Source organism: Heterocephalus glaber, unplaced genomic scaffold, assembly GCF_053883595.1.
Source record: "Heterocephalus glaber isolate CG9 unplaced genomic scaffold, H.glaber_assembly_v1.0 deba00001190, whole genome shotgun sequence".
In the NCBI taxonomy this organism is placed as follows: domain Eukaryota; kingdom Metazoa; phylum Chordata; class Mammalia; order Rodentia; family Bathyergidae; genus Heterocephalus; species Heterocephalus glaber.
This window is the reverse complement of record NW_028258211.1, coordinates 261,730-284,010: the sequence shown is the minus strand read 5'-3', so window position 1 is coordinate 284,010 and position 22,281 is coordinate 261,730. Positions and strand designations below refer to the sequence as shown.

The following is a 22,281-nucleotide window of genomic DNA, read 5'->3' as shown; positions in this document are numbered from 1 at the left end:
ATCAGATCCAGCCCTAAGCAAAAGGAAGACCAAAGGCCAAGCTCATCTGCAGTGGCCCAGTGCCCGAGTACAGAAGGGTGAGGGTGCCCCGGCGTGCTTCGGAGGGGAGGAAGGGCCTGTGCCTGTGAACTCTGGACTCTTGTGGCTTCTCTTAGTACCTCGTACCTCTCATGTTCTTGCTTCACTCTTCAGTATTTATCTTGTCCCCGTGTTGGTTCAACCCGCAGACAGCCTTTGTTTCCAGATCACCTCTCTGAAGTCTGAGAGACCTGGTTTTTCCCGAGCTCTGGTGCTGGTTATGTCCATCTGAGTTTCTCAGTTGTGCATTGTAATCACCTGGAGAATTTGTTAAACGGATTTCTAGGTCCAGCCCGCACGGTTTCTTGGCAGTGCAGGTGGTTTGCTCTTCTAACAAGTCCCGGGGGTGGGCGGTGGTGGGTGGAGCTCCAAGAATCACCCAGGAGGTGAAATAATCCTGGAGAAGTGAATTGAGAAGTTAGCAAGCTCTCTTCCACTCCACCAGGTGGCAGTGTTGGGGCCACTGGAAAGAAAAGACTAGAACTCCGGAATTACAGTAACTGGGAACTCTGAATTCTCAAGAGCATGTTTTGAGATTTAAAGTTAATACCAGATTTTAAAAACAGTTGAGCATGAGTTGGACTAAATGAAAGCAGTCTGATTGTGTAGAGTTCGGCAAGGGTCTTAAGCTGTACTTTGTTTTTTGGTCATAATTGGTCCAAGAAATTTTGTGAGCTATGAGTTGTGCACAGTGTGGCGCCCTCAGATTTGGTAGTTATGTTAACTTCCTCCGAGTCAAATCAGATTATCAATTAATCCCATTCTCCCTACCCCCAAGCATACTTAGGTACATGCAGCATTCACTGTTTTGTTATCTACAACTTTGAAAAAGATAAAATTGACTCAAGTTGAACAAAAAACTTACTGTTAGGGTAAGTGTAGTTCAGATATCAAAAGTCTAGAAAATCCTAATTAGAAAATACTCCTAAGCTAGTATCTGTCACATCAATTTTTTCATTATCAAATATTGGCTTTAATGACCTTGCAGCCATTTGGTAGAACTTCAAGTACCTTTGCCTGTGTGCCACCTCTAGCGTTTATGATTTAACTGGTCTTCGATGTTACAGGAGTCCGTGTCCTGTAAACCCGGTTATCATTAGGTGATTCTAAGCGCAGACAAACTGCGGACCCCCTGGCCTGAGATAGGGATATTTCTTTTTTTTATTAAGAGTAGGAAAAATTTATTGAGAGAAAGAAAGCTTCTAAGACAGAAGGGGGACCAGAAATTGGGTTGTCCGCCCACCCCACTTTTCAAAGATGTTTTATACAGCCATGCCATGTGGTGATGCGGGTACAAAGTGGGACAAAACTATAAGACTTGATGGAAATTTACAAGGTAGGCTCGAGGTGGGACAAAACCATGACCGACCAATAAGATTACAAGTACAGTTACCCAGGTAATAGTGATTAAACGGGGATCAAATCGAGGCAGCAAGTCACGTAGCAAGCATACAAGGATTTTCAGTAAGGGTGGGTCAGGGATACTTCCTGGAGAGGCTGGGTTAAGACCTTGGTCCTCCCCCCCCCCCCCCCCCCCGGATTGATACCTATTTAGAATATTAATCACTGCTATTCATCCTAATGGGTGTGGTGGTTTCTCTCCTTTTACAGTGCTGGGCTTCAGTAACTGTGTCTTCACTGTCCTCCATGTTGGCTCCTCCTGGGCTGGCCCTGTCTTAACTGCACACAAGATATATAATTAACTTACCTATCTGCAATATTATCCCCTCTGAAAAAGTACGCCTAACTGCTGTGAGGGGCACAGGGCGAAGACCAGTCTGGGTACTTGAAGCTGAAGAAGGTCGTTTTGATCAGAAGTTAGAGTTACTCTACAGAGTCTATCTAAAGGCCTTCGATAGGCGCCAGGGATTGTCACCTTGGTACCTGTATCACTTTGAGTCTGGAAAAGCCAAAGAAACAGTTAAGAATACATGGGCCAAATTATAAGATCAGCAGGATTGCTATGAATATAGCCAACAAGGGTTTCCACTGGGAAGAACTAGTAATAGCCTCCCATAAAGAGAAGGTCCAGGGGACTTCAGAATCCACCATAGAAGTCGTATAGTTTAGCAGTTATGAGCTGGGTTTTTTTGTTTTGTTTTGGTACCAGGGATCGAACTTGGGTCCTTGCACTTGCAAGGCCGGTGGCAGAACCACTGAGCTAAACCCCTGGCCCTGTTATGAGCTGTTTACCAGGTCAATCTGCTGAATCCTAGTAAAAGAATTCTAGCACATTTGTCATTGGTTCCATTTGCATGACTGCTTGGAGTTTGGTCTTAAATACCCAGTAGAAAAGAATAACCAAAAGAGGTATAAAATAATGCCATAGTAATAAAGGTAGATATAATAAAAAGGGGCTCCAGTCACTGACCCCTTCTGGCAGTTTCCAGCTCTACTAGTAGCTGACCATGATTATGGATTAGGAAAAACTAAGGTAGAATCTATAAGAGCTCAGCTAGAGTTTTATATTTCTTAGTGAAATTTGTTCATCAAATTGTCTCTTCCAGCTAAAACTAGAGAGATTTATGACAAAGTATCAGACTTATAGATAACGTCTATCAATGAAAGAAATTAGGAGCCAGCAGGTTACAGTCACTCACTATTCCAGTATCTAAGTGTGACTTTCTCCCCAACCTGCCCGTCCATTCTAGTGTGCTCATGCTTAGAATTTTCATGCTCTAATTTCTTAAGTTTTGTTTATTCTTGCCTAGAGGGATATTTCATTTGTGGTAAGGTGGATTCAATGTATCCTGGTGCAGGAATGTGAAGTGTGACTGATTTAAGTAGGTGATTACAACCTTTATTGTTGTGCTACTCAGTTTGAATATAATTAAAAGTAATGATTCTGAAATCAGAGGATTATTATTTGTTTGCTATATTAGGGATTGAACCCAGGGCCTTCACATTGAGGTACATCCTCATCCTTTTTAAATTTTTTGTGACAAGGTCTCCCTAAGTTGCTGAATTGCCCAGACTGGGCTTGAAATTGGGTTCCTCCTGCTTCAGCCTGCCAGAGTGTTCAGATTACATGAGTGTACCACTGTGCCTGTCTGGATTACAAATATTTCTTTTTTTTTTTTTTTTGGTACTGGGGATCGAACTCAGGTTCTTGAGCTTGTGCAGCAGGTGGCGAAACCACTGAGCTAAATCCCCAACTGGATTACAAATATTTCTGTATAGTCGGTCATCTAAAGTGTGGCTACAAGTGGTAATAACGGTCATACTGCCTTTTTTTAACCCTTGGCTAGACTGTTGCTCCTCAGATAATGTCAAAGTGTCCTTGAAATGAACAGACTGGCCATTATTCATACAGTGTGTGTGTCTTTGGGTACACACAAGCCTTATCAGGCTGCTGTGGCTACTGACTGCAGCTGTGATTTCTCTCTCTCTGTCTTAAATATAGCTTTTAAAACAAGAAACAAGCATCCCAGTATATTTCTGGCAACAGTGTTTTTATATGCATTGTCACTACAGTTAGTTTCCCAAGGGTAAGAGCTGTATCTTTCTGTGAACTTTCAAAAAGTTCTGTGGCATAAAGATACAATTTGATGAATTTTTGCAAACCAAACATCCGGATTTACTGGCATTTGATGCAGGAAGCAAGATAACGCCAGCATCTTAGAGGCTGGCTCAGCCCTTCCTGTCACTATCCTTCCCCGGTATGGTTTTTGGTTGGTTTAATGGGAATTTATTTGCTGCTGTGAAGCTGATGGTGTCTTGGGCATTTACACGTGTTGTGGGCCTGTGTCAGGCATCTGCATGGTCTTCAACACCACCTCTTTCTTCCAGCGCCTTGCCAGCTCCCCCTACCTGCTGCCGTGCTGATGGCTGTTACTGCTGTGCATTCCTAGTTTAGCAAAAACAACAGCATTAGAAATGTTTTGTTTCATAGCTTGCTTTCTTTTTGTAATTTTGTTATAACCTTTCCCTGAGTTTTTTTTTTTTGGTACCGGGGATCGAACTCGGGACCTTGTGCTTGCGAGGCAGGCACTGGAACCACTGAACCAGTGAGCTAAATCCTTGGCCCACCATGAGCTTTTAAATATTTCAAAATAAGAATCAGTGGCCATGTAACTATATAATTATGTATATAGCTCTGTTTACTTTTTTCCAGTTTCTCCTTCATGTAAATAATTGTTATGAACATCTTTATAAGTCAAACTTTGCAGATACATGGGGAATTTTCAAATTTTTATTTTACTTATTTTTTATTCTAGATTTATTTTTGTTCAAAAAATTACTGTCTCAAGACCTAAATACAAATCAGAAAACAGTACAGTTAGAGCAGTGGAATGTAGAGAACAGTAGGTTAGGATAATATTTGAAGCATTTTTAGCTGGTTGTAAGCAAAGCTGTAAGGACTGCCTGCTTTCACACTTTGTACTCCTCAAGAGAGTGAAAAATCAACTGAGTTTTAAAATTATATGTGCAATCTTTAGTTCTAGGAAATGCAGTGGTGTGTAAGACAGCATATACAGCGCTTTTGCACATAACTGTTGATGGCAAATCTGTTAGACTAGTTTTGTTTCATTTGTTATTAACCATGACTTATTTAAATAATTGTATTTTATCATGGTCTTTTAGCTAACTGTGGTTTTTGGCTACCACAGCCTAATTCTTACTGATTTCTCCCTGTACAAACTGGAAGCCTTTAAGTGTTCATCTATCTAATGATATTCTTGTCTTGTAAGCATGCTAATGCATGGGATGAATAAAAAATATACCTCAAGAACTGAGAGGCAACTGATGATAGATACCCATGTAATATAAATTAGTATTTCATTTTAAATGATGTCTAGTGGCCTCAGCCTTGGAATATGAGTGGATGGCAAAATGCCAAGTAGCCAGGTAGTGTTTCTAATTCACTTGTGAAAGGGCACAAAATTTTAAAGGTTGTGGATGTATATTTCCATACTGCTTACTGGAAAGGCAGTGCCACCTCATACATCTCACAGCATGTCTAAAAATGCTGGTTTTATCACATCCTTACCTAACTTTAAAAATTCATTGAAAAATTTTTAGAGCATTTTTAAGTATACAGAAAAGTTGAGCTAAAAATTTGAGCAGAAAACTTTTGACAAATGTATAATGCCGCATACGTGATAACAGTGTCATATAGATTAGCTTTACTACTCTGCGCCATCTTCATCTCTACCACAGATTCATACTTTCCTCCCAAACCTCTGGCCACTCTACCAGTCTTTGTTGGCTCCTAGTTTTGCCTTTCCCAGCATGTTGTGTGCGGAGTGGTCTTTTCCGTTGACTTCTGTGCTTAGCAGTGGCACTGAAGTTTTCCCTGAAGTGTCTTTTTGTGGTCTGACAACTCACTTCTTTTTACAGCTGTCCAGTGGATATACCAAGGTTGGTTTGTCCTTTACCCATTGAGGGACATCTTGATTACTTCTACATTTTGGCAGTTATGAATGAAGCAAACATAAAATTCATGTGCAGGTTTTTTTTTTTTGGTACCGGGGATCTAACGCAGGTCCTTGTACTTGGGAGGCAGGCGGCAGAACCACTGAGCTAAATCCCCGGCCCATGTGCAGATTTTTTTGATGTAACTTTTTAATTTATTTGTTAAAGTCTAGGAGTGGGATTGCTGGATTGTGTTGGGTTTTGTAAGAAACTGCAAACTCTTTTAAGATGGCTGTGTTGTTTCATTGTTGTACCTATCAATAATGAATGCGATTAGGTCTTTAGTTTTTTTATTCTAGTAACTTTTAAAAGATTTAAGCAAAAGGAGAATACAGTATTTGTGAGCTGAGACATAATCACCCAAATCACTGTGTTCACTGTATTCTGCATTTGTTTCAGATTTAGTTCATTCAAAAGAACCAACATTATTCTGCAACATTTGGTAAGTTTGAACTTTGTTTTGCTGACCTTATTAGTTTTATGTGTACTTTTAAATGCCTTTGTTAGGAAAGGGAGAAACACTGGGAAGGCAGGTTTCCTTGACCCTGGTCCATCATTGCTCTCATTTTGTGGTGTGAAGCCCTGGCACCAAGTCTTGGAGAGGGTGGCATGGGATTATGGTGAAAAGCATGGGGAAGTCTTAATGCCCAGGTTTAAATAATAGGCTCACTACTTATTCTTATGTATATAAAATGAGGAAGATGTATCTGCCTTGTATTGCTCTATGAGAAGGTTAGCATATTGTGTGATATATACATAATTTTATGTTAGTAATTGTGCTAATGGTAACCACAAAGCTTAAATAGCTTTAGTTTATCAGATTGCAAGAAAGAAATAATTTTTATTCAATTTTATATCCCTTGTAGATCTTGACAAGTACCTTGCACATAAACATAACAAGTTAGCTAGGCATGGCGGTGCACATGTGAAATCCCCTCACTCTGGGACACAGGGGTAAGGAGGATCACAAGTTTAAGCTCAGGCTGAGTACTAGTGACTTTGAGACGGGGCTCATTTGTGAAAATAGTGTATGACATTCCTGGTGCCCCTTCCAATATGAAAGTAGGGAACAGAACTCCAGAGGGAGGCTAAGGCTCTGCACTTCTGCAGGGGCCAGTCAGCTCCTGTAGCCAGGCAGTCAGCGGATCCTGCTAGCGAGGCCTCGTGTGTGTCTTTCTCTCCCTCAGGCTCCTGTCAGAGCAAACCCAGAACCACTTAGCCCTCAGGACTTCAAGAGAGTCCAGTTTGTCTCCTTCCCTCAAGTGCCTTCTGGCCCATGTCACCACAGTCCCCACCTGATCTGGACTGCAGTGTCACCCTGTTCCAACATGTCTAAAATAGTGTGGCTCACCAGGCTGATTTGGACATGGACAGCTAAGTTAGATAAAAATGTAATAGGCAGTCAGACAGGGCTGAGCCTACAAGAGAGTCTAGAAAAAAGGTAAAAACACACAACTGTGGCCAGAGACATCAGTTAGAGGCTGGGCCTCAAGATAATGACTAAAGGACCAGGCCTGCACACTTCCCCAAGGGATAAGTGATAACTCTTCCTCTGGTAAAGTCTACGTCGCCATCAGTCACCTCAGTGGGTGACCAAGACCCCCAGATCCATCACCTTCCTGAGAAGTTCTTTGTCCTTTCCATGTGCTCTTGTTACACAACTTGCTGCCCTGTTGGATCGCTGTTACCTAAATGACTGTACTTGTAACCTTATTGGTTAATCATTGCTGTGACCCACGTTGTACCCATGTGGGTTTTGCTCTGGAAAACTTCGCTGTAAAGCAGGATCCCTGGTTACCCACTGGGGACCTCTCCTGCCTCTCAGGAGCTATCCTCTCAATAAATATCCCCTACTGTTAACCTCCATTGTTCCTAGAATCCATTCTTCAGTTTTAGAGAACATGAACTCGACATGTCAGACATCTAACAGGTTGGGAGTTACAATATTTTCCTTATATCATTTGGAGGTCCTATTTCATCTCCTATAACAGTAGTACTACAAAAATATTCATGGAAAGCTCTTTTTTTCCCTCCTCTGTAATGTATTTTAAACTCTTAATGTGGAAAAGCTCATTTCTTCCATATAATCAGATTGTAGAGAGAGCTGAAGCCCATGTCTAGTAACTTAGATGTTTTTAAACTGAATGGGGACTTAACATTTTTGAATGGAATGACATCAGGATTGTGCTTTGCAGTCTTTCCTCAATGGTCTCTGAAGGATAGACTGTGGGCAGAGATTCTGCAAGTGTGCTGCAGAGCTGACTGTAATACTGGTGCTATGTGGATAAGGCAATGGGAATGGAAATAATTATAGACAAGAGTCTTTTTTTTTTTTTTTTTTTGGTACCAGGGATCAAACTCAGGCCCTTGCACTTGCAAGGCAGGTGGTGGAACCACTGAGCTAAATCCCCAGCATAAGACAAGAGAGAGTCTGTGGTCCTTAGTAACTGCCTCAGGTTGCTAGCAGAGATGGATAGAGAACAAGTAAGAATCAAAGATGACCAACATTTTGAGCCTGGGTGACTGAGAAAGTCGCCACACTTTTACCTGCTATGAGGAACAGGAGAGACACGGTTGGTGGAGAGCACCTTTGGTGCTGAAGGTGAGAGACATTCCTGAGTGTCTGGGGCTGGGCCCTGCAGCTACTCCTGTCCTGGTCGCTGGAATAAGAGCCAAGGCTCTGGAGAAGTAGGTTTGAGCCAGCTGCTTAGACTAAGCATGCATCTCAGCTGCAGAATAGATGGCATCACAGAAGTTGAGAGAGTAATGCACAGCTAAGGACAGTGTGGGTGTTAAATTACTGTCAAGTGGGGTATTTTACCGACAGAGTTTGAAGTTGGGAAGGCTTGCTTGAGGGTCATATAATCAGTGTTTATTACATGCTTTTTTAGATGCTGAGAATTGTCTTGTGCTCTTATGTTCCTATTTATGTTGTAATTTAAATTTAATGTCATTCTTTGGTATTGGCTGGAAATTTATGAAGATTGAGGGGCAGAAAGAATAGACTGGTAAAGATGAAGGAAGCATAGCATATCAAAAACATCTGGGTGTGTCTTTGAGCTGCCCATTCAGTGGCTGTGAGTGCTGCATGTAGTGAACAATGTGTGTTTGGGATCAGTACTTAGGTATCCACAGGGAGTGACTTGTCCCAAGCTCATGTCACAGCAGGACCACATCATGGAATGATGGATTACTTATTCAATGGATTACACATTTTGGGGACACTCACTTTGTACCAGGCACTGGGTTTTTAGCAAAGGGAATGTTTACAGGGTTGAAGATACGTTTCCCAACATATGGTCTGTAAAGTACAAGTCTCAAGAGATACACATGAGAAAAACTTCTTTGATCAGTAAGAAATGTTGCCTATTGTATTTTAAAAGTTTGTATTGTATATTTGCATATTAAAGACTGAAAAAATCTTACAGGAATATAACTTGTTTATATTGGTTTGAGTTTTTCCCAACTAATTTCATCACTGGGCATTTTTCCCTTCCATATAACAGCAGTAAAAAAAAAAAAATTTTATTTTCAGTACTGGCAGTTGAATCCAGTGCCTTTATACTGAGCTACATTCCCATCCCCTTTTTAAAAATTTGAGAAATTTGCAATCACTGAGTTACTCAGGCTGGGCTTGAACTTGTCCTCCTGCCTCAGCCTTCCAGAGTGCTGGGATTATAGGCATGGGCCACCACAGCCCACTTATGTTTTGGATATCATGGATAATTGTGCACACATATATTTTGTGTGTATTTCATGTATATATACACATATATATAAATACAATTTTTGTGTATGGGGAGGAGGATTAAATCCAGGCCCTTCTAGGCAAGTGCCCCACTGATGAACAGCATCTCCAGCACAAAACATACTTTTTTTTTTTTTTTTTTTGGTACCGGGGATCGAACTCGGGTCCTTGCACTTGCGCAGCAGGTGGCGAAACCACTGAGCTAAATCCCCATCCCTCAAAACATACTTTTTAAAAAGAGGCCTTTAAGTAATCCAATATTGTTATGCTTATGGTAGAAATTTGAGAAATATAGAAAATCACAAAGGTGTTCTTTCTACGGAAAATCACTTTACAGTTTGTGTATCTCACCACTCTTTTTTAACATACTATAATCTATTATAAATATTTTACTAGATTTTGGCTTATTTCTTGAGGATAAATCTCAAAGTATTTTTTCAAAGGCACAAACATTTTGAAGATTCTTACATTTTACTAAGTAACTTTCCATTTTATGCCTTCCCTTGTAAACAGGTTAATTTTAAAGTTTTAAAAAATATTTTCAAGTATGTCACCACTGCAGTTGTGCAGTTCTTTGTATGTTGGATTAAATCACATTTAGATTGGTTCTCCTTTAGATAGTCGGTAAACTTAAGTATTTAATCAGCATTATAGAAAATAAAATTAGGCATTTGGAGGTCTGGTTTCTTTTGTGATTTTTGTAGTTTTATTTCACTACAAGTTCTTCAGTACCAATAGGATGAGAACACTAAAGATACAGTTTCCTAGTCATATAGCTTAGTATGTTATAAGCCTAATCTGTCACTTTATTTACTTATTTTGGTATCGGAGATTGAACTCGGGACCTTGTGCTTGTGAAGCAGGCGCCAGAAGCACTGAGCTAAATCCCTGGCCCTCTGTCACTTTAAAAAAATTACTTAAAATTTTGTTTTGAATAAATAAAAAGAATTCAAAAAATTCAAAAGGGCTCTCCAACCCATCTCTCAGATGTCTGGTTTTCCCTTCTGGAAGCAAACATTTTAGCAATTTCTGGGTATCCACCCAGAACTCTGTTCTAAATTTGTGCCCACGTATGCAGAGGATAGTGCCATAAGTTGTCTGCACCTGAGACTGTTCTGTAATGGTGTATGGAGAGGTTGCTGCTGCTTCATCTTGGTCTTCCTGACATACAGTAATTGTACATATTTATGGGGTACAAGGCTGTGTATCAATACGTTAATACAATGTGTAATGATCAGGTTTGGATAATTGGCATATTTATCACCTCAGACATATTGTATTTGTGTGATGGGAATAGTCAAAATCCTACCAGTTGTTTGAAATAACTAGTTGTTGTCAACTGTGGTTACCCTGCCATGCTGTGAAGCATCAGCAGTTATTCCTCCCATCTGGCCCAATTCCTCGCTTATTCATTCTGTTTAAAGGCTCCCTCACATGCATCATTTGATCATAGTTTAAACGACATTGCACTTACAGCCTTGTATGTATTTTATTTGGCCCAAAGTAAGTTTAGTCTGTAGGTTAAATTTATGAAACAGCCTTTACTGTGTCAGGGTGTGTACTTTTGAAAATGTATTGTCAGATTGTTTCTCCTAGGCTCTAGAATAGTTTATGCTTCCACAGTATGTGTTTATGCCCTCTCTGGACATCAAAAGATATTAAACCCTTTGATCTTTATCAATTTGCATAAAAGTATATTGTACTACAGTGATAATCTTAAGTAGATTTGAATTTCTTTAGTGAAAAATTGTAATTAAATTGAAAAGATGCAACCCTGTTTAAAAGCCTTTCCTTTTTTAAAAAGCCTTTTCCTTTTAAGTGAATATAAATAATTTTTATGATAATGAATTTTAATAAAAATTGACTTCAACATTATGCAACATGATTTTATAAAGAAGTTGAATGGTGTATGTATGTTCCTTAATGCTGTCAAAATATGGACTTCTGTGTTTTATCAGATTTTAGTTAAGTCTGCTGTTCAGTTTTAATTGCCATACTGTAGTTAAAATTTTTCAGTTTAAACTGACTTCTAATTTTATATTGTAGTCTGTTCCCATGTGAAGTTTAAAGTGTATTATCCTCGGAAGAAGGAAGTTGTTAAGAATAATGGTGCTGTGTGAACTAATAGTTGTGACAGAATCATGTGAGATTGCTATTCAGTTAAATCCGTCTTTCTCATAGGTGACCTATTAGTAAGGACTGTGTAGCACATGAACTGTCAGGCATGGTGGTTAAGAAACATTGTGGAGGCCCTAAGTCTGTGTATGGGCATCTTCTTCCCAGCTGTCATATGTACTCTGATTTCGCTTTGGACTATAGATCTTCCCTTTTACCAACTATGCAACACATCCAAAACTTAAAAATCTGGTCTGGAACTGGTTATTTTGCTTCCCTCACATCACTTATGCTTCAGCCAGCCCTTGTTCTGCTCATGTTTAACTACTCCTTCTCCGACTCCTCTTGCTCCCACCTTGGTACTGGGGGTTGAACTCAGGGCTTTGCACATACAAGTGCTTTACCACTAGCTCCATCCCCAGCCCATGTTTGACATCTTAATGTTTCCAGATACTTATCGCCAATGGCTCAGTGTGTGTTGTTTCTCCCACCTACAATTGTCACCTCCCTTTTTCATGTTGTATATTAAAGCCCAGCCCAGATACTTCCTGTGTTTCCAAGTTGTCCATGGCTATTATTATTTGCCCTAGTTAGAATTATTTGCCCTCTTTTATTCATCTTCATTTTCTCAGGACCTAATAAAGAGCTTGGAATACAGTAATAAATTAAAAGATTTAAGGGTATTTCATAGTCTAGGAAATTTTAGGACTGGGCTGTATTCTAAATCAGTTGATGCAGCTCACTCAGAAGTAGAAAATGTGTAGTAGTTCGGTTTGGAATTTGTCCATCTACAGAGTCTAACTTTAGAAAGCTTCATCAAATGTACATAGGTACCCATTCCTTTAGTTGTTAGCATGAAAGCTTCACATTTGATATGCATGTTTTGATGTAGGGTTGTGACAGGAGCAGTGACTCTTCCCCTTGTTTGCACAGAGAGCATGGAAGCGCACTGAAGCAGCCGGAGAAGTGCTGCTGGGAAGAAAAGGCTGTGTGGGAGTACTGACGCTGAACAGGCCTGGGTCCCTCAATACACTGACTCTTCATATGATTCGGCAGATTCACCTACAGATAAAGGTTGGTCATTTTCGGAACGCATCTGTGTGGATCCTTATTGAAGCCTATCTCAAGAAAAATAAACTTGTGAAGTATATTGAGATAGAGCGCTGGATCTCACACAGGCCCTGTGGTTCTCTGCTTTGCTGTGGGGTTACCCTTAAATACTCTTGGAGAGAGGAAGTTTGCTGCCCCTTTTGCTTTTTCACAGCTGACGTCTCACAAGTTTCTTTTGTGTTCTGCCACTTTTTTCTGACTTTTAACCCGTGGTGTTGGCTCTGCCTCTTAGAGGTGAGTGCACAGATCTGATCTGCTTCCATGGCAGCCTTTTGGTTGGAAGACACCTTTTTCTCCTCCCCAGGCTGGAAATTGAGCCCAGGGCCTTCACACTGAGCTACCTCCCCACCCCTTACATTTTTTTTTGAGACAGTGTTTTGCTAAATTGCCCAGGCTGGGCTTGAATTCGAACTCCTCCTGCCTTCAAGAGTGCTGGCATTTCAAGCATGCATCACTGCGCCCGACTTGAAGAGAACTGTTTTAAGAGTGTTAGGCGTACTTTTTCTTAGAGAAGGCCATAAACTTCTAAGTGAATTGTATAGATGGTAGATAAATGTAGGACTTAAAGTCAGACTACCTGTGTTTGAAACTCACATTCAAACTTACTGCATAATTTGGAAAAGTGAATCTCTCATGCCCGTCTTTCCTCAGCTGTGAAATGAGGATGATGATCTTTGATAGCATGATTGTAAAGATGAAGTGGTATTTGGAAGTACCTCATATGGCCCACCCTGTGGGTGTTGCATAAATACCAGTCCTCTCCTAACCTCTGATCCTTAGTTCTTGACAAATCCCTTCCGGTCTTGTGTTTCTGTTTGGGACTCATTTAGACATGCATGTCCTAAACCGTGGGACATAGAAATAAGTCAACTGCTGCAGATCAGAGTTAGTCTAGAGTAGAAGAAAGTAGAAACTCCAATATTAGAATAACATTTTTGTTATTGTTAGTATCGCATTCTTTTGAAAGTTACATCTTTCTGGCTACATTTCTTTGTGTATTTGTTTTTATTCTCTAAGTACTGAATTTATAGAAGCCCTGTTAATTTTTCTAATTTTTCATTTGGGTCATTGTTCTAGTCTTTTGAATTTCATTGGTTCTTAATTTTTTCAACTATCTTTTTTTTTTTCTTTTTCATGTTTTGGTGGTGTTGGGGATCAAGCCCAGGGCCTCATACAAGCTAAGAAAATGAGCACTCTACCGTTGAGCACCCCCAACCCCATTCTGCTTAACTGTCCTTAACCAATCCTAAGTCATTTGGATATTTAATCAATATCTTAAGTGGTTCCATTCTGATACTTTCAAATTTTTCTATAGAATGAATCCCTATATCACAGTAGAAAGGTTACTGCTCTATTTGTCAGCAGCACTTGGGTTGATTTGCTCACTAGATTTGTGAGTGTAAGTAACAGTATGAGTAAACTATGATTTATTCATCTTGGTCTCAGAGTTATGGTAGATATTTCAGATATCATGAAATTTGGATCATAAAATATACTCATCTAGTAGCATTGTTAGACTAGCCTTTACTTTATCTCACAAAAGAAAATGGAATGATTGGAAGGAATAGAATCCATTCCTCTGTGTGTGCTTTCTAGAAGGCAGTAGATAGGTACCACATGGATGTGTGTGAGTGTGTGTATTTGTGCATATGGATATGTCTCCCTCGAGTTTGTATTTACAATATGCTTGTACCATCTTCTTTTATATGATAGAAATGGGAGCAAGACCCTGAAACTTACCTGATCATTATAAAGGGAGCTGGAGGAAAGGCTTTCTGTGCTGGGGGCGACGTCAGAGGTAAACTATTCCCCTGCCCCATGTAAATGTTTTTCCTCCCTAGAACTGATAAAGTATTGACAGGTTTATAAGGTAATTTGTAATTTGCTTTATTTTTTGGAGTCTCTTGTTTCAAGTTAATTCTTTCTTTTTTTATTTTTTGGAAATTCTTTTATTGGTACATTTTAGGTATACAACACAATTACATTTCTCATTGGGAATTGTACCTTTACATAATGCATCTTGGTTCTTATTTTTTCCCCATTCCTAGGCCTCCCTTCAACCACTTCACCCTTTCCCTATTTACAAAGACTTTATTTCCATTTGTTCCATTTCTCATCATTTTTCCTTTCCCTTCTTTCCTTTCCCCTGCCCCTCCCACTACCCCTACCCCTTTGGACCTTTTCTTCCTATTTTGCGTTATCAATTATTCATTCTAATCATTGGTACATTTTAGGTATACAATATAATGACATTCATCATTGGAAATTTGCACCTTTACATCGTCTCTCTTGGTTCTTATTTTTCCCCCTTGCCCAGCCCTCCCTTCAACCCCTCCATTCCTCCTTACTTACAAAGATTTTGTTCCTACTTTTCCATTTTCTCATATTAATCCCATACCCTTCTTTCTTTTCCCCTAGCCCTCCCACTTCCTTCCCCTTTGCCCCTTTTCTTCCTATTTCACATTACCGATTATACAGTTTAGTCCTTATTTACACTTTCAGTTTCTCACACCAGAGAAACTATTCGGTATTTACACGTGTGTCCTATTTATTTCACTTAAGAGTGTGACCTCAGTGTGCATCCACTTAGCAATAAATGTCTCTAATTTATCATTTTTTATGGCTAAGTAGTACTCCATTTTATGAAAAAACCACATTTTCTTTATCCAGTCTCCAGTTGATGGGCATTTGGGCTGTTTCCAAATTTTAACTATCACAAACTGTCCTGCTGTGAACATGGGTGCACATATATCACTGTGGTATGATTCTTTTTAATTCTTTGGGGAAGATCCCCAGCAGGGGAATAGCGGGGTCAAATGGGACTTCCAGTCCTAGTTCTTTGAGGTATCTCCATACTGATTTCCACAGTGGTTGCACCAGTTTACAGTCCCACCAGCAGTGGAGCAGGGTTCCTCTTTCCCCACAGCCCTGCCAGCATTTGTTATTGGTTGATTTCATGATAGCAGCCATTCTTTCTGGAGTGAAGTGGAATCTCAGTGTTGTTTTCATTTGCATCTCTCAAATGACCAGTGATGTTGAACATTTTTTCATGTATTTATTAGCTATTTCTACTTCTTTGTGTGAGAAATGTCTGTTCATTTCAGATGCCCATTTTTGGATTGGGTCTTTAAATTTGGGAGGTCTGATCTTTTGAAGTTCTTTATAGATTTGAGATAGTAGACCTTTGTCTGAGGAAGAGCAGGTGAAGATTTTTTCCCACATTGTGGGTTGTCTCTTCACACTGCTGGTGGTTTCTCTTGCTGTGCAGAAGCCTTTTAATAAGAAGAGATCCCATTTGTTGATTGTTTGTGCTAGTTCACGGGCAACTGAGGTTTTGTTCATAAAATCTTTTCCTACACCGATGTCTTCAAGGGTTCTACCTAACCTCTGTTCCAACTGGTTCAGAGTTTCTATTTTAATATCTAGATCTTTAATCTATTTTGATTTTAGTTTAGTGCATGGTGAGAGATACAGGTCTAGTTTTAATCTTTGGCAAATTGAAGCCCAGTTTTCCAGCACCATTTATTAAAGAGGCTATCTTTCCTCCAGTGAGGGTGTTTGGCTCCTTTGTCGAAGATGAGATGGCTGAGTGTGTCTGGCGTTGTTTCTCCATCTTCTAATCTGTTCCACTGGTCCTCAGGTCTGTTTCTTTGCCAGTACCATGCTGTTTTTATCATAGTAGCTTTGTAGTATACTTGCAGGTTGGGGATTGTGATACTCCCTGCCATGTCTCTGTTACCTAGAATTGCTTTTGCTATTCTTGGTCTCTTCTTGTTCCAAATGAATTTTTGGATTGTTTTCTCAAGGTCCATGAAATATGCTGGTGGGATCTCAATTGGAATTGCATTGAATCTATATAACAGTTTTGGAAGTGTGGCCATTTTCACTGTATTAATCCTTCCTACCCAGGAGCAAGGGATGTCTGTCCATTTTCTGATATCATCTTCAATCTCTCTTTTCAGAGTGCCATAGTTTTCAGAGAAGAGGTCTTTGATTTCTTTTGTTAGATTGATTCCTAGGTATTTCAGTTTTTTGGATGCTATTGTGAAAGGAATTGTTTGCCCGATTTCTGTCTCAGTGAGTCTGTTGTTCATGTAGAGGAAAGCTATTGATTTTTGTGTATTGACCTTGTAACCAGCTACTTGACTGAATTTGGTTATTAAGTCTAGAAGACTTTTGGTGGAGTTCTTGGGGTCTTCTATATAGAGTATCATGTCATCTGCAAATAATGACAGTTTGACTTCATTTCCTATCTTTATTCCTTTTATTTCTTTCTCTTGTCTAATTACTGTGGCTAGTGTTTCCAAAAGTATATTGAACAAGAGTGGTAATAGTAGACATCCTTGTCTTGTTACTGATTTTAGTGTGAAGGATTTCAGTTTTTGACCATTTAGTATGATATTGGCTGTTGGTTTTTCATAGATGGCTTCTATCAGTTTGAGGCAGAGACCATCTATTCCAATGTTTTGTAGGGTTTTTATCATAAATGCATGTTGGATTTTGTCAAATGCTTTTTCTGTGTCTATAGAGATAATCATACGGTTTTTGTCCTTAGCTCTATTGATATAGTGTATTACATTGATTGATTTGTGTATATTGAACCATCCCTGCATCCCTGGGATGAATCCCACTTGATCAGGGTGTATGATCTTCTTGATGATCTTCTGCATTCTGTTTGCCAGTATCTTATTAAGGATTTTTGCATCTCTGTTCATTAGTGAGATTGGCCTGTAGTTCTCCTTTTCGGTTGGGTCTTTCTCTGCTTTGGGGATCAAGGTGATGCTTGCTTCCAGGAATGAATTTGGGAGTATTGCTTCCCTTTCAATTTCATTGAAGAGTTCAAATAGTAGTGGCAGCAGTTCCTCTCTAAATGTCTTGTAGAATTCAGCAGTGAAGCCATCAGGGCCTGGGCTTTTCTTAGGTGATAAGTTTTTAATTATGTTTTCAATTTCATTGGTTAATATTGGGTTGTTCAGAATTTTTAGGTCTTATTCGTTCAACTTTGGTAATTCATATGTATCTAGGAATCTGTCCATTTCTTCTGTGTTGTCCATCTTATTAGCGTATAGGTTCTGGAAGTAGGTATTGATGATCCTCTGGATTTCTGCTGGGTCTGTTGTCATTTCACCCTTTTCATTCCTAATTGCATGGATTTGGGCCTTTTCTTTCCTTTTCCTGACAAGGTTGGCTCAGGGTTTATCAATTTTGTTGATTCTTTCAAAGAACCAACTCTTGGCTTCATTGATTTTTTTGTATCGTTCTCTTAGTTTCCATTGCATTGATTTCTCCTCTGATCTTTATAATTTCCTCCCTTGTATGAGCTCTGGGGTTGTCCTGCTCTTCTTTTTCTAGAAGCTTGAGGTTCAGCATCAGGTTGTTTAATTGGGCTCGTTCTGTTTTCCTAATATGCATATTCACTGCTATGAATTTCCCTCGTAAGACTGCTTTCATTGTGTCCCATAGATTCCAGTATGTTGTATTGTCATTGTCATTTAATTGAAGGAACTGTCTGATTTCTTCTTTAATTTCCTCTGTGACCCATTGGTTATTCAGAAGTGTGTTGTTCAATTTCCATGTGTTTATGAAATTTTTCGAGTTTCTTTTGCTATGGATCTCCAATTTCATCGCACTATGGTCTGATAATATACAGGGGATAACTTCAATTCCTTTGCACTTACTTAAACATGTTTTGTGTGTGAGTGTGTGGTCTATTTTGGAGAATGACCCGTGTGCAGCTGAGAAGAATGTGTATTCTGATTTTGTGGGGTGGAAGACTCTGTAAACATCTGTTAAGTTCATTTGTTCAAGAGTTCGATTGAGTTCTAGTATTTCATTACTTACTTTTGGTCTAATTGATCTATCTATTTGTGACAGTGGGGTGTTGAGGTCCCCCACTACAATTGTATTAGTGCATATATGACTTTTCATGTCCATTAATATTTGTTTTATATAGTTGGGTGCACTAGTGTTTGGTGCATAGATATTTATGGTTGTCATCTCTTCCTCTTGGATTCTTCCCTTTACAAGGATGTAGTGTCCTTCTTCGTCTCTCTTAATGAGTGTTGGTTTGAAATCTACTTGATCTGCCAAGAGGATAGCTACTCCTGCTTTTTTTCAGGTTCCTGTCACATGGAGTATTGTTTTCCACCCTTTAACTTTCAGCCTATGAGTTTCCGTTTGAATTAAGTGTGTTTCTTGTATGCGACATATTGTTGGATTTTGCTTCTTGACCCATTCTGCCAGTCTATTTCTTTTGATTGGAGAATTGAGACCATTAACATTGATGGTTATAACTGAAATGTATTGACTTGCCATTGCCATGACTTTTTCTTTTTGTTGGGTTCTCCCCCTTTACATTTAATTTCTTGTCATGCCAGATGGGTTCATTCTGCTTTGCTTCCTGGGGTTGTGATCCTCAATGTCTGTTCCTAGGCTATTGTGTAAAATTCTTTGGAGTGCTGGTTTGATATTCACGAAGTTCCTAAGGTGCTCTTTGTCATGAAAGTATCTTATTTCTCCATCAATTTTGAAAGATGGTTTTTCAGGGTACATCAATCTAGGTTGGAGGCTGTTTTCTTTTAGGGCTTGGAATATGTCACTCCAAGCTCTTCTTGCCTTGATGGTTTGTGTTGAGAAGTCTGCTGTGATTCTGATGGGCTTTCCTTTGTATGTGATTTGTTTCTTTTCTCTAACTGCTTGTAGAACTTTGTTCTTCTGTTGAGTTTCTGGAATCTTAACAATTACATGCCTATGTGTAGATTTTTTTTGATCAAGGCTATTTGGAGTCTTATATGCCTTCCTTATTTGTATGTCAAGTTTTTTTGCCCTGCTTGGGAAGTTTTCTGCCATTACTTTTGCCAAGAGAAGAAGTTTTTTTTTATGTCATCTATACTCTCTCCTGTTTCTTCATTGACTCCAATCAGTCTTATGTTATTCTTCTTTGCATCGTCTAGCAGCTCCTGGATTGATTTCTTGTGTTCCATTATAATTTTGAAACAATTTTTCTTTCCTTGCCATTAATTGCAATCTTATCATCTATATTTGAAATTCTGTCCTCACATTGGCTCATTCTGCTGTGTAGACTTTCAACGGAGTTTTTCATGTCCTGGAAATCTATTTGCATTTGTTTTATGGATTCAATTTGTTTCCTATGTTGGGATTCCATCATGTTCCTCAGCTCCTCTCTAGATTTATTAATCATGTCTTGCACTAGGAGCACAATTTCTCCTGTTATCTGAGAAATTATTTCTGATTTCATTTTTTCCAGATCCTCTTTTGTTGCCAGTTCAGTGGGTCCAGGTGGTTGAGTGTCGGAATGTTCCATCTCATTTCCCTTTGGGGTTGCTGTAGGTGATCTGGAAGTCTGGTTTTGAGACTTATTTATGTGTTTTCTCATTTTGACTGGGGGGGCAGGGGGGATGCTGTTGGCATCCGCACGGCTCACCACCTCTGAGCTGGGAGAGGTGGGCCAGGGGCCCTAAGCCGTGGCAGGGATGGTGGCCCGAAAGCCCCTTCCTCTGGGCCGGGAGCGGTGGGATGTTTGGTGGCCTGGAAACCCCTTCCTCTGGACCAGGAGCAGTGGGATGGTAGCTCAGAAGCCCCTACCTCTGGGCAGGAATTCTTTAAATGCTGAGAACTTGATTAGCTCCAGTACAGTGGTCTGATGGTCTAGTGTCCTCTGTGTCTTTGTAGTGTGGAACCAGGTGGCTGTACAGAGAAGAGGCCAATGGGGGGCGGGGGTCCAGTGGATTGTTGTTAGGGCGCAGGCTGATTTGGTGTTTTCTGTGCGACTGACCACCTCAGGCGCAGTCCTGCCTGTCTGCAGTGGGCTGATTCGGTGTTTTCTGCACGACTCCAAGTTAATTCTTAAAAAGAAAAATTTAGGACTTAATTAGAAAATGAGAAGAATAGGGATTTTTTTTCTTTACTGTACACGTACTCTTATGAAATTTAGATATTTTTACTATGACTCATCCTAAACAAAATGTCCAGTTGTGGTATATGGGTCCATTTTGTATTTTAGAATAGATGATCTTAAGGAGTCTTGGGAGAACACTTACATTTAGTGCTTTATTGTAAAAAATACAAATGATTAGATGCACTTGGCAAGGTTTAGGGAAAGGGCATGGAGCTCTGTGCCCTCTTTCAAAACGCCATGTATTTGGCTACACCGAACTTTCTAAACCCTGAGCTTCTGGCTTTCTATGTAGAGCTCATTGCATAACATGGTGGAAGCATGTGAAATGTGATAGGCTAGAAGGGTTTAATGAGTAGTAGCTGAGTAGGGAGACCCAGGGGGCTGGTCTGTTCAGATTCTTCTTGCTGCTGTGCAGATCCCTTCCGCCTAGGTCTGGGGCGGACTCCTCAAATGAGGGTCTTGTCATCTGCTCTCTGACAAGATGAGTCAGACAATGACTCATGACCAGCTCCACACCAGGAGGGCAGGGAAACATTAGAGTGTGTGGCCCGCTTTAAGGAAGAGAAGTTATAGTGACAGAGCCAAGAACTGTGGATGGAAATAAAATCAGCCAAGCAAACAAAATCATTATAACTCAGTAAATAAAGTAGGAAGTTTTGTCTTGAAGCTTTGACATTGGATGTCTGTGGCATGGGTAACTTCAAAACTTTAACAAGCAATTTTAGAATCCCTCTTCCCTCCAGTATTTAATTATCATAGTACTTTTGATTTGTTTGACCATCTTGACTAGAAAATACTTTTTTGATTTGTAATTGTTCCTTTCCTTCCTTAGTAATCTCAGAAGCTGCAAAGGCAAAACAGGAGCTGCCCCGATATTTCTTCAGAGAAGAATATATGCTGAACAATGCCATTGGTATGTGTGCTCTGGGAGCTTAGAGAGTGCAATCAAGATATGGGTGGACAGTATACAGTATGATTTAAGATATGCCTGACAGTGTGTGTGTGTGTGTGCGCGCACATGTGTGATACTGGGGATTGAGTCCATGGCCTAAGCTACATCTGCAGACTTTTATTTTAAAGAAGGTTTTGCTAAGTCACAAAGTTGTCCACACTGGGCTCAAACTTTTGATCCTCCTGCCTCATCCTCCCAGAGAACCGGGATTACAACCTGTGCCACTATGCTGGCCTCCCATAGGCATTCTTATTTCTGTGTTTGGCATAAGTAAAGCTAATTAAACTACTCTGGCTGCTTATTTCAGAGCAATTATACTTTAATATTTTTAGGTTGCACCTAACTGGTATTTCTCATAAAATTAATATGAAAATATGGATTCATGATCAGATAGCTAGCTTTCTTAGTGAACAAAAAAGTTGGGTTCCTGATTCCTGTGTAAAAGTATCATTTCTTAATTTTTGAGGCTCTGGGGTGAAAATTTCTTTATAGTAAGGTTTTAGGTTTCAGTGGAAACAAAGCAGTATTTTATCAAATGTGTATTCAAAAGATAAATTATAGAGAATAAGATACTCTGTACCCAACAATCCAGAAAAACACATTTTTTTTTGCTTGTTATAAAATTTAAAGGAAATATAATACCAGTTTTAAAATTATGGTTCAACCATTTTGTGATTTTTTTTCTTAATACCTTTCTTTTCTCTCACCAAAAGCAACCATTGCATTAATTTATATTGTATCCTCTTAGACTGTATTTTATATTTTTACTACGTTTATTAAGACTATTACTGTGTGTTTTAAAAAATCCATAAATACTGTCTTACTAAATGTTGTTGTTCCCAGACTTATGATGATGTGAAAGCACTACACATTCTGTGGAAACTGTCCTTCAGAGTTTGGATTTTGATCTTTTTGTGGGCAAGTCATATGGAGTATGATAGATAC

At 39.5% G+C, this 22,281-nt stretch overlaps 1 protein-coding gene across 4 annotated transcripts in view; it reads left to right on the top strand.

The window, feature by feature from the left end:
- The window catches only part of Hibch (3-hydroxyisobutyryl-CoA hydrolase), a 64,960-nt gene that overhangs the window by 1,110 nt on the left and 41,569 nt on the right, over positions 1-22,281 (top strand). For all 4 annotated transcript variants that reach the window (XR_015451113.1, XR_002390593.2, XM_087210709.1 and 1 more), the window contains exons 2-5: positions 5,893-5,935; positions 12,290-12,430; positions 14,180-14,264; positions 21,217-21,297. Coding sequence is in view for 2 of the 4 variants with exons in the window: in XM_087210709.1 (XP_087066835.1) it covers positions 5,893-5,935; positions 12,290-12,430; positions 14,180-14,264; positions 21,217-21,297 (350 nt within the window). In the remaining 2 variants the exon portion in view is untranslated. The remainder of the gene's footprint in view (positions 1-5,892; positions 5,936-12,289; positions 12,431-14,179; positions 14,265-21,216; positions 21,298-22,281) is intronic.